We start from the raw sequence: 11,335 nt of genomic DNA on the forward strand, positions 1-11,335 counted from the left end.
GCTTAGGCGGACGTTAAATCCGCTAGCGTAGTTTTCACAAAAGGCTGATGGTGAGGCTGAGCTTGGTTGCAGTTCGATGTTACCCTTCAATTCAATATTTGGTAGTAAAGATAGTACCGCCAAAATGCCACCAAAAAAGAAGAAAGGAAGCACACGAGCTGCTTCGACGCCTGTTGAAGACCAAGATGCCATGGCAATTGATACTCCCAAGAAGGCCGAACCACTAAAACCAAGCTACAATATCTTGAAAGATCCATGGACGGATGAACAAGAAACTTCACTGTTCAAAGGTATTGTCAAGTGGAAACCAGCTGGTAGGTCGAAACTCAGTCTTCAGTGCATGGTTTAGCAGATCAGATGAATTAATCATTAAACGCAGGTATGCACAAACACTTTCGCATGATTGCACTTTCAGAACATCTACGGAATCACGGGTATGATCCTCGTGTTGAACAACATACTCGGATACCTGGCATATGGGAGAAGTTGCGAACCTGTTACAATTTGGATGTAATCGATGATCGCGAAAATTCATTTGACTACGAAGAGGATACCGAACACCGGTTTCCCGAGTTTACGCTGCCCGACGAGGAATATGGAGAGATGTGTTTCATGCGGGGGAAGCGAACAGATGAAGAATTAAGTGAAGCGCCTTCGTCACCTTCAAGATTGATGGAAACCTCGGAACCAAAGGAGTCACCAGAGCCCGAAGTTCATGGAACCACCAGAAAAAGGAAGAGGGGGAAAGAGAGAGCAAGTACTGTTGATACAACGGAGACGAGAACATCACCACCTGCACAAAGTTCACCACCAAAATCTACCAGAGCCGGGAGGAGTGCCAATAGAGCTGCGGGAAAGGCGAAAGCAGAATCGAGTTCGAGGCAGCAGAGTGTTGCAACCGTCACAACCGTGGAGGATGGAGCCGAGGACGACGAAGAAATCGACGAAGGCCTCGAGGGAACACCGACGAGATCTAGAGGGGCGGATACGAAGAAATCTAGGGCACAATCCTCCAACAGGAAAAGCAAAAGGAAGAGATAACGTATTCGTATTTGTGTGGTGTATATCTGTATTGTTCTAAGACATGATTATGAGGAGCGAGGCGTTCTTTGGTGGATGTTTATATCTGCATATAGCGGTTCTTGTATCATATGGCGTATGGCTTTCATGGTAGGAGATGGAGATCAGACTGGCTGTTTTAGTAGCAATTTTACCAGAAACATGACTGGTGTGAAGAAGTACTATCCTATTAAAAATGGCTGGGCTCGTACAGTATAATAAAAACCGGAAACATCTTAAAGAGCATCCACCTGCTTTAAAGGGGATGTATTTACGAGACGAAGCATATATATGAGCTGTATCCATAGTTTCCATCAAATTTTCAAAAAATCAACATCACCATCACAACTGGACCTATTGCACAGCCACAAATTTCATTGGTTCTACACAATGCTGAGCCATCTTCAACAGCCACTCACCAATAAAACTTCATCAATTTCTAAAAACCTTAAAACCCCGGCATGAATTCGCCGCCAAGACTTGCCGAAGCTCCAAAGCTCAAGATTCCCAAACGTCACGATTTATCTTAAGATAACGACTATTGACAATTCCATACACCCATTCAGATTGCCCACTATGCGTCGCACATTACGGCAATTTGCAGCTGTTAAGCCTGCCAGATATCTCGAGGCAAACACACCAACTGGTCTCACTGGCCTCCATACTCACCCCTCGCCCCGCGCCGCCCTAGTCTACATCTACTCCTCGACCCTCGACAAATTAAAAGAATTTCCCTCTACTTCTCTGTATCGCCAATCTACTGAGGCCCTTACAAACCACCGTCTAAAAATTGTGCAATCTGTCGTGCCAGCTGGATACGAAGAATGGGCAGTGAAGGCGAAGGAAACTCTTGCTGCGCATCCAGAAGTTTTCACTACCCCGGAGGGTGGCATACACTTTGATCAAGGGAGAAACAAAAAATTGAACGTCGGAGGCAAAGTCTTCGTACAGTCCCAGGTTGAAAAGGAGGTTGATTGGAGTAGGGAAGAGTGGGATGGAGAGGAAGGAAGTGCAGAGTTGGAGGGCGTGAGGACGACACAGGAAAGAAAGGGACAAAGTGTTTTGGCCAAAGAGAGACCTGGTGAGGATGAAAAACAGGTCGTCTGGGAGAACGAACCTGCATTGAATGTCGACCAGTGAGTTTGATCTATCTGCTGAAGATGAGATGTGGATGTACTGACATGCGATGGCAGAATTGAGGAAATCGAGAATCAAATTGGTGCTGGATTAATCGAGGAGGTCATTCAGGTTGCCGAGGGCGAATTGACACTCACTAATGTCTTATTGAAGGCCAAAGTGTAAGTGGAATATCTAATCTTCTTTCGATTCTTCGTGACTAATTGAGAACTGTAGATGGGAGGATCTTGAGGAGAAGCCTGTCGAGGGACAATGGACATATTTCATGCGCGACAGTGGTACCCCAACTACCCAACAACCACCTCAGAAGTAATGCTCAACTTAAAGATTCGAAACCAAAGGATGTATAGTAGAGTCTGTACATAGAATAAATACATGCAATCAATTTCCTCCAATAGAACTTCATCCTTTTGTAATGATATATCCATGATCACATCTGCAAGTGCAGGCACACATTCAACCATTGATACCTTAGCTTCTCAAATTTACGAGCAGTCAGTCATCTCATCAACGACCCATCAAACACTCGACGATGAACTACTTCCACCACTGCGTTTTTTCACCTGTATCCCCGGCTTCACACCAACAATGGTTCCCAGGGCTCTTACCCACCCCAACTCCTCATTAGGCTTTGCTGCTCCTCCAATTATGCCACCGCCGCTTGCTCCGTGTCTATGTCTGTCGCTCATACCCGTTTGTCTTCTGTGAACTTTTGGCGGCAGATCCTCTATTATGACGACTGTATCAGATTCTCGTCTTCCAGATGCCGGTGGCGGCGGAGGGGGCCTAGGAAATGAAGGCGGTAGAGGAGGCCCAAGTCGTATCGGTGCCGACTTTTGTTTCTTGCGAGATTTCGAGTGACGTGCTCCTTCCACCCAGTCCCAAGCTCCAGTCTGCGTAGATTTCTTCATTCTCGGAGTAGGCCCACTAATTAGGCCGCCGGGCTGGGGTGCTGTGAATCCAGGTGGAGGAGGAGGAGGTGGAAAGTTACCGGGATGCCCTGGTTTAGGAGGCATAGGAGCGGGTGCTTGCCTTCGCGGCTCCGGCATTGGCCACATGTGCATAGTTATTAACCAACCAGGCTCAATAACTGATTCCCATACTTGAGGGAGGATGATTTCGCCTGTGGGGCCAAGGAGATCGTAGTGACCCTCATTGACGTGAGGCCCAATGACATCGACATGAAGGAAGGCTTGTTTCACTAATTCTTCCATTCCCTAAGATGATAGTAGTCAGCGAGGAATCATGCACGTGTCAAGCAACAATGAAGATTAGTTGAAAAAGAAGCAATTGGCATACAGCCCATGTAGACACTAAATGGAATGGGAACGTGAATTTCCTTCCCACAGCGTCCTTGAACTTTATCGCTGGTTTTAATCCCTTGTTATCGGATTCCACAGGGGAGTAGGCTCGATCTTTTCCCTTGGCAGCTCTACTTTCTGCCGCCTTTTTCTTGTATTCTTCTTCGGCTATTCTTCTTGCATATTCCTCTTCCGCTCGCTTTTTTGCGTGTTCCTCTTCCATCTCCGCCATTCTCCTATGTCGTTCTTTTTGCTTCAACTTCTCAAGGTATTCTAGTTTCTCTCTCTCTAGTTTCATTCTAATTCGTTCTTCCTCTGATAGTTCTTCTGGGGATGGTGGCAATGGTATCTCAGTAGGATCAGTGTTGGGTGTTGGCCGCCTTGGATAATCATAATAAGTTCCACGGTGTGCCCATCGTACTGTAGATCGTTTTCGTTGTCTTCCTCGGTCTTCCGGAACATCATCATCATCTTTCACGATATCATCTGTCGCATGTTTTCTTTCCTGCTCTTCAACAAGCTTTTCAGTCGTTTTTTCTATTACATGTTTTCTCTCAGACTTCACAGAATGCTCGGATCGGCGCCGGCGTCGATAAATGATTTCTCGCTCAACAATGCGCTCATATTCATCTCCAATGCCTAGATATTCTCTACTTCCTCTTCTGGTCAGTGCTCGGTCGTCATTTTCTCTCATTCGTCTTTCCAAAGAACGGCGTTCACGATCTGTGGCATAATCCGAGTCTGCACGACCTGGAGATGGAGATCTTTCAGGATGTATTCCCTCAGAACTGTCTCGCTCTCGCCAGTCATCAGAATCCGAATCCAATGGAGGTAGTGGTATCCCCGCGGGGTCTGGTGTAGACGGATGTGGTGGAGAAGTGGCTGGATTCGGACGGGTTGGGATATCGAATTCATCATTTAGGTATCCAATCCTGTGTTGTCTTGTCTTTTTGCCTTTTTTAGATTTCTTTGAAGGGGTTCCCCCAAAATTCCAGCCTGGGTCAAGAACTATTGGCTCAGGGATAATTTGGTCAGGAATGGATAGGTCAGGGTCGGGTAACGGAGGACTAGCTGGGGGTGTTTCTGGCGGGGCTGGCCCGGCCGTCGGAGAGTTATCAGAAGTAAGAGACTCTGGACGGTCATTTCCAACAAGTATGGGCTTCACCGGTGTAATTTGTGGTGAAGATCGAATAGGGTGAAACGCGGATGGTGGAGAAGTCGGAGGAGGTGCAGAAGGTGAAGATACATTGTGATCCGAATGTCTAGGAGATGGCAAGACATTCTCCGGATCTGATTTTCGACCCAGAGGTTTCCGTCTCCAAAATCGCCAAATCCATGATCTTGACACCTTTTTCCTTTTCCTGCGAACTAACAAATCGCCATCTATGGATAGACCTGGAGGTAACTGAGTACTGTCTGTAGAGGATGAATTGTCATCGCTATCTGTATAGCCAACACTGGAGGAAGAACCAGCCCTGCGTGAATTCCAGACACCTGGGATACGCGACCTAAGACGTTCTTTAATACCCACTTTGTATGAAATGATCTCACTGCCAGAAATTGATGAAGTAACCATATCATCAGCTTCTGCCGTCACTGCATCAGACCCGTACTGTTGAGCAAATTGCTCCAAGGTCATTCGCCGAATACTATCCGCATATATTAAAACCGTTGTAAGCATACATACTGGAATAGCGATGACCCAAAATATGAAAAACTGATCTCCACCAGGCTGAAAATTCCCACCCATTGAAAATATTGCCGCGATTATGGAGAACGGGAGTAATACACCGCCAAGGTAGGTCACTCTATTGATGCTTTGGCGGGTTTCCAAATCTAAGGTCTCTCCTCCACGAATATGCACTCCCGACTTAGAAGAAGCACTGGAGCTGGTATCGTCATCATCCTCATTGTCAGTCGCACTCTCATTTTTGGCCTTTGTCTCAAGACCCTCCTCCACAATTTGTCCCCACACAAATAAATGTGCATAACGCTTTGCTTTCTTTAAAAGTCTTTTAAACCCTTCCACTCTTACAACATAATGAGGGCCCCAGAGAGCCTCAGTACGATCCAAAGTCCAGATATTAGATTCTATCAGATCACATACCTGATGAATTTCGTGATAAGGAATCGATCTAGATGCACATGCATGTTCGATTACCTCGCCCAAGGCAAATTTCCATTGTCTGAGTACGATATCAGCAAGTATCTCTGTGAGGTCATCCCAAGCCAGGATGCCACCCGGCAATTCTATAGAATTGAATATCTCGTCTGCTAGAGTCAAAGCCGGGTCATGTTTTCGGGATGGTTTCCATTTCTGCTTTCCCTCTGGAAGACTTTTGAGGGCATTTGCAAGAATACTGTGGTAACCCGCAGTTTGAAATTGGGCGCCTCTTCTCGCCCACGACTGGTTTTCGAGAAGCAATAGTACTTTGCATGGCCACCATTAGTATATGTTCTGAGTAGAAAGAAAGTTTGATCTCACAAGTTTCACTCCCATTTTCCCCGGGAAAGCACACCAAAGTCACGTGACATAATTTTACACTGATTCCATTCCAGCTTTCATCTGATATGTCTATCGTTTTACACGGTATCATGAAATCACCAGCAACTCCTCCACTGGCTTCAGGCGGCGGGGTAATGTTTGTCGTAATTTCAGGATGGTCCAGAGCAAAAGTTCGAACTTTTTTCTCATTCCCTATTTTGGTTGGAAATTCCAGCTTATTCAATTGCCCACTCTTTCTCATCGCATGAGAATCAAAAATATCCACATCTATGTTGAAGTGTAACCCTAACACCTGTACGTATTCAATCGGCAACCCTTCCAAAACATACAATTTCCTCTCCTTGTGATGCGTGGTGCGCTCCAAGTGATTTGTGAGTTCATCTGGGGTCGTGAAAAACTTTCTCGTGGGGCTACCATTTTTGTCTTCAATGAAGCACGATATAGGTGGTAGTTCGACGTTGAAGCGTGGGGGGTTAGGAAGAGAGTTGGCATCTGGAGGGTTGTCTCCATTACTGTTGACGGCAATGCGAGCCATTTGAATGCGGCATTATTTATTTGTCTATTTACGATGCTCATTATGTGGGCTGCTTACCCTTTATTAACACTCGCGGTTAAAGGTTGTGTCTCTTGTAGGAATTGCGCCCCCAAACTGCCCAGAGAACATGGACAAGGGGTTGTGCATTAGCGATGTGCGCCACCGATGTATTTTTGGTTTTGCGGAGAGGAAGTGCATGATATTTGATCTAGATCAAAAATATGTGTGTTACCTCCTTGATATTTAGATAGAAATTTGAGCAAGACTACATTGTTTAACAGTGTGAGGAGAAAATTCTGTAGATATCACGACTTATGAATATTGAATCGGGGTGATGAGGGTCCGATTTCGAGTCGAGAATGAACACCGTCCGTGATACCATTAAGTAGAGCGAGACATTTACAAGAGAGAAACCATCAGTATGACCAGGTAAGAGTTTTGGACAATGCACCAGAAGGCCCGCAATCAGCCATGGGGCTAGGTTGGTGACCACCTGATGATTTGCTCTACCTCTGAAAATGGCTTCAATGTCGTCGGATCATGTTGATATACATAGAGATCTTGATTCCCCTATTTGATAGATCCATCTCTCATTCAAGCATGCATCGCCAGAAGTCAGGCACAAGTCATAGATATCATCCTCAATATCCAATGTATTCTCATTGCGTGAAGTTATCTCACTAGCATAGAGGTATCTAGGTTGCGCTTTGGAAATGCTCCGCAGTACCGATGAACGTCATCATGGCTCGTATGCATGGATGTGTTGGATCTCACCAGCCTGCTTGGCCTCTGTCGATGTCCTATCTCATATACTGTCACTTTCAGAACTCTTGCAGTCTTTCCATCATTATAATGGGGGCTTGTTCGCCTTTTTTAGCCATGAACCCTTCATCTCTGCTCAAAGTTTCTACACATATCCTCGCACATCTTCCAATGCCCATTCTCGTTTCCAGTATGGGTAGTCCAAAAGTACATCATAATTATTTTTTCAGAAACTATAAAAAACATCATCTTCAACCATAAAACGATTTCAGAAAGTACTTTGGCTGGATAAGAGCACTGGCCTGGACATATTCCAACATTAGAAATTTACATGACATGAAAAGTAAGTTAAGAAGACTTTGCAGAAGATCTCTGTTTTCACTAGATGTATTACTAGCAAAGTTTCAAAGGCAAAGATCATCGACCAAAATATTCCATCTGATTGGTAGGAACCATTATTTATTGCCAGTGTGAGAATGTGAATGGTTCACTGCAGTTTATGAGATAGGCTCCTTTAGGTGGCGAGATCATATTCAATGTGAACCCCAGAAACGCCGAAATTCAAACTGTTGATCAAAAATTGGGAAACTGGGAGGAGCTCATTCTCTGTCACAATCATATAATAAGAAATTTCGTATCGATAGACGTCAAATAATTAGAATAAAAAAGCTAGAGAGGGAAGACAATCTCCAAGGATTTCTTTTCTTTCTTATATAATAAAGTATCACTTAAGCTAGTCTTATACTAAGGTGAGCATGTATTGATCATGTGATTATACAGAGGGAGCTGTATTGACTAGCGCAGGCGCTAGATCCTACCTATAAATGTACATAGCTTTACATAGTAAATGGATCAAGAACTATTACAATCACAATAGACTAAAGTACTTTACACTTATCAACCAAGTTGATACCAAAACTATCAAATAACTATGGAATCACTTTAACTGTAAGCATAGAATGTCACTTTGAATATTGAGATACAAGCCAAACAATATTCGTCCGACTGAATGCGCTCCTGTCATATTGGTTTTGGCATCGATTAGTGTTTACTGGTCGCAAACTAAGCGAGACTAAGGAGAGGCTTAAGTGCAGACGTGATGTGGTCCAGAATGAAATCTATGTGCAATATGTCTATCATGCCTCAAATATCAATTAACTGGTCGAATAGTAAGAGTCTTTGGTATATTTTAGCTTCTACTACAAGTTAAGTCTCGAAAGGAAAAAAACAGAGATTTCAAAATTTGTGACTTATCCCACACTAGATCAAACCGTCGGAAGGCGCCTGACCACTTTCAGACTTCATAAAACCGATTCTGACTAGTATTGGCTCATCACGACTACTCATATCTATGATAGGTTATGTAACAGGAGATCTGGTGTGTTCTCGTATGAACTAAGAGCTTGAAAAACTTTGCGGGGGTGGGGAATTACGTAGACACCCTTAACCAGCCCAGTCTGAATGGAAATCTGAAGCCTATTTAATGAATCCTTCAGCAAAATTTAACATTGAAACACCATTTTCTTCACATCTCATACCATTATAATTGCCTTATACTGATCCGATCTCCTAATCAATTATCCCTTCAAGTACACCTCATACACAATTATATTCTCTCATCGAACATACCACATTATCGCCACCAGTCAAGAACAAGATCTATCCACAACTCAACATAGTTTTACAACTCATAACTTACATTACGTATTCCGATATCTCTTTGAATATCACAAAACTTACAGTACATCCACCCTGATACTATCGTTATTATCGACCAAGACATCACTCCACAATCACAAACGATCGTATTACATCTAGCCTACCACAATTACTATTGTCAACATCAAACATCTCTCTACACTTAACGAGATTTTGCAATCAGTTCGAATCTACGAATTTACCACAATCAATTCGAACGTATCTATCTAAATCACTTATAGAGCGATCACAAACCTCGACGTTGATTCAATATAAAACTCTTCAATAGGAAGCAAAAAGTCACCTATTTCAAACCCCAGAATCTTATTTCGCAATGTTCGCTTCAATTTCATCGCTTCGACAATCGAGCCGATTGACCGCCTTCCCTAATAAACCTTTTCGCTTCCTTAACCTTCCTGGCAATATCCGCAATATTATATACGAGATGTCAGTTTGTGACATCAAAGATCCCGAGCCAGTTGATAGTTCAGACGCGATATCTCTCCCTACGGTCGAGACCAATTTCAACATTAATCTACTTCTAACTTGTCGTCAAATCCATGATGAAGCAAAATACGTTCTGTTGACCAAGAATCTTTTCGTTGAAGTCCAACTTACGGGGGCAGGAAAGGAATTGAATAAGGGATTCGAGTCTATGCTTTGTTTGTTCAGAGTGCCAGTCGTCTATATTAAGCAAGGTATAAGACCCAAAGATCGTTCTTTCAACAATTGTGTTGTAAAATATCGTATATCATGCGATGAACGTCGTAGCCAGTGGGAGCGAGAGTCGATTGATTCTTTGGTCATATTGCATCGCCACATAAATCAATTGTTCGATGCTATCGCACAGACTCAATGGTTCATCTCAGCATCGACACGGGGACACTCCTATCATGACATCGCACTCCAAAATCCTTTTGTCCCCATGTTCGCACGCCTTGGTGGCCGTCGCAGTCACTTTTCCATTCAGGCCTTACAGAACAAAGAAGAAGCAATCCTATCCCCATTCTCCAACATTGCAGAAGGCTCAGTTTATATATCTAAGGATTGGTCGGGAGATTATTTACAACGCGACAACACGATAACCAATGCCATATCCTCTATCACAACCGAAAGCGTGTTGAAAGACTTAGAAGAATTAACGAGCAAGGGACGAGATCATCACCTTCAAGGTATTTACGTGTACGCTGAAGAATACTACGACCTTGTGGATAAAAAAATCACAGTTCTGATGAGTACCGTTCGCAATGCGACAGTCACCAGGCTCTTTGAAAAGCCATGGCTAAAGCCCGGGGATCAAGTAGCAGAAGGACAGATATTTGAGAATCAACTAGCCCAGATATACTCCACAATATGTTTATATCGTGCAGAAAATGCTCTTGAGAATCTGCGCGGACTTATAAATGATGGTCTGGGTCATTCCGCAAAAAAAGTGTACGCCATGGTTCAAGAAATGGCGGCACAAGGTGCAACTCCTCTACAATTCCCTCGTTTCATGCCAAGTCGAGAGCGATTTAAAAATCACATAACCATGAACGCCATTTCATTCAGGCTATGGGAAGAAGTACACATTGGAGACCGTTCGTGTATTGATAATGCTTTGGAGATGGTAGAAAGGGGGCTCAGAATAGCTCCGCATGACCCTACGTTGAAAGAGGAGAAATACCGTATCGCTCGTAGAAGAGTAGAATTAGTACTGGATTTTTCTGTCATTCGAAACATGACTCATAGTTTGTTCGACGATAAGTCCCAGTGCTATCAAAAGTAGCATTGTCCAAGTCACTACTTGAAAATGTTAAGATGGGTGAGTGTTTCTTGTCTCGGTTGCAGCATCCCCTGTAGTGGCAGAATCCGCGATTGACAAAGTGACCACTTTATTAGTCCAAGAAAATATTCAATATTTTTATAATGTATTAAAAAGAGTGTTTTTAAAATACTAATTAAAAGGCTTTTTCTTTTATAAATGATTAGAAATTTTTATTTTAAAAGGATTTAATGAAATTTTTGATTTCTAGTTTAAAATGATTAATACTTTATTTATATTGAATTCAATCAATAATTGAATTGAATATGAATATGTAGATTAGAATTAAATAGATAATATATATAAATAGTATATTTTGTATAATATAGTATAGTAATAAAGCCTTTGGTTGAAGAATAAATTGAAAATAAAATAAATAAATAATCTATCCTTCACTCCCCTTTTCTTTCAAGTTTTCGACTAATGTTTTTCACCTATATTATAGTTCTTATACTTGCTCCCTTTTTTCTTTTAGCTTTTATACTTGCTCCTCTTCTCCTATTAATTCTTACATTCACTCCCCTTTCAGTCAC

General features: G+C 42.9%; 4 protein-coding genes across 4 annotated transcripts; 3 read left to right on the plus strand and 1 right to left on the minus strand.

Annotated features, from left to right (window-relative positions):
* Nucleotides 1-78: 78 nt before the first annotated feature.
* BCIN_03g07810 (hypothetical protein) lies at nt 79-1,406 on the plus strand. Its single transcript, XM_001546434.2, has 2 exons — nt 79-314; nt 380-1,406. The coding sequence occupies exons 1-2, from the start codon at nt 125-127 to the stop codon at nt 1,039-1,041; spliced, it is 852 nt and encodes a 283-aa protein (XP_001546484.1). The 5' UTR covers nt 79-124; the 3' UTR covers nt 1,042-1,406.
* A 111-nt stretch (nt 1,407-1,517) lies between these two features.
* On the plus strand, nt 1,518-2,590 carry BCIN_03g07820 (hypothetical protein). Its single transcript, XM_001546433.2, has 3 exons — nt 1,518-2,195; nt 2,253-2,357; nt 2,413-2,590. Exons 1-3 carry the CDS (start codon nt 1,636-1,638, stop codon nt 2,507-2,509), a joined length of 762 nt encoding a protein of 253 aa, XP_001546483.1. The 5' UTR covers nt 1,518-1,635; the 3' UTR covers nt 2,510-2,590.
* A 49-nt stretch (nt 2,591-2,639) lies between these two features.
* BCIN_03g07830 (hypothetical protein) lies at nt 2,640-6,597 on the minus strand. The gene is made up of 3 exons (XM_001546432.2): nt 5,983-6,597; nt 3,496-5,927; nt 2,640-3,413 (listed from the first exon to the last, which is right to left on the minus strand). Exons 1-3 carry the CDS (start codon nt 6,536-6,538, stop codon nt 2,715-2,717), a joined length of 3,687 nt encoding a protein of 1,228 aa, XP_001546482.1. The 5' UTR covers nt 6,539-6,597; the 3' UTR covers nt 2,640-2,714.
* Nucleotides 6,598-8,848: 2,251 nt separating this feature from the next.
* Nucleotides 8,849-10,870, plus strand: BCIN_03g07840 (hypothetical protein). The gene has a single exon (XM_001546430.2). It carries the CDS (start codon nt 9,333-9,335, stop codon nt 10,764-10,766), a length of 1,434 nt encoding a protein of 477 aa, XP_001546480.2. The 5' UTR covers nt 8,849-9,332; the 3' UTR covers nt 10,767-10,870.
* The last annotated feature ends 465 nt before the right edge of the window (nt 10,871-11,335 follow it).

Source organism: Botrytis cinerea, chromosome 3 (assembly GCF_000143535.2).
Source record: "Botrytis cinerea B05.10 chromosome 3, complete sequence".
NCBI classification, from domain to species: domain Eukaryota; kingdom Fungi; phylum Ascomycota; class Leotiomycetes; order Helotiales; family Sclerotiniaceae; genus Botrytis; species Botrytis cinerea.

Coding starts and splice junctions, on each gene's coding strand:
- BCIN_03g07810 (XM_001546434.2), top strand. CDS start 125: ATGCCACCAAAAAAGAAGAAAGGAAGCACACGAGCTGCTTCGACGCCT. Junction 315..379: donor TGTCAAGTGGAAACCAGCTG/GTAGGTCGAAAC, acceptor CATTAAACGCAG/GTATGCACAAACACTTTCGC.
- BCIN_03g07820 (XM_001546433.2), top strand. CDS start 1,636: ATGCGTCGCACATTACGGCAATTTGCAGCTGTTAAGCCTGCCAGATAT. Junction 2,196..2,252: donor CCTGCATTGAATGTCGACCA/GTGAGTTTGATC, acceptor ATGCGATGGCAG/AATTGAGGAAATCGAGAATC. Junction 2,358..2,412: donor GTCTTATTGAAGGCCAAAGT/GTAAGTGGAATA, acceptor TGAGAACTGTAG/ATGGGAGGATCTTGAGGAGA.
- BCIN_03g07830 (XM_001546432.2), bottom strand. CDS start 6,538: ATGGCTCGCATTGCCGTCAACAGTAATGGAGACAACCCTCCAGATGCC. Junction 5,928..5,982: donor GGAAAATGGGAGTGAAACTT/GTGAGATCAAAC, acceptor GGCCATGCAAAG/TACTATTGCTTCTCGAAAAC. Junction 3,414..3,495: donor ATTTAGTGTCTACATGGGCT/GTATGCCAATTG, acceptor CTATCATCTTAG/GGAATGGAAGAATTAGTGAA.
- BCIN_03g07840 (XM_001546430.2), top strand. CDS start 9,333: ATGTTCGCTTCAATTTCATCGCTTCGACAATCGAGCCGATTGACCGCC.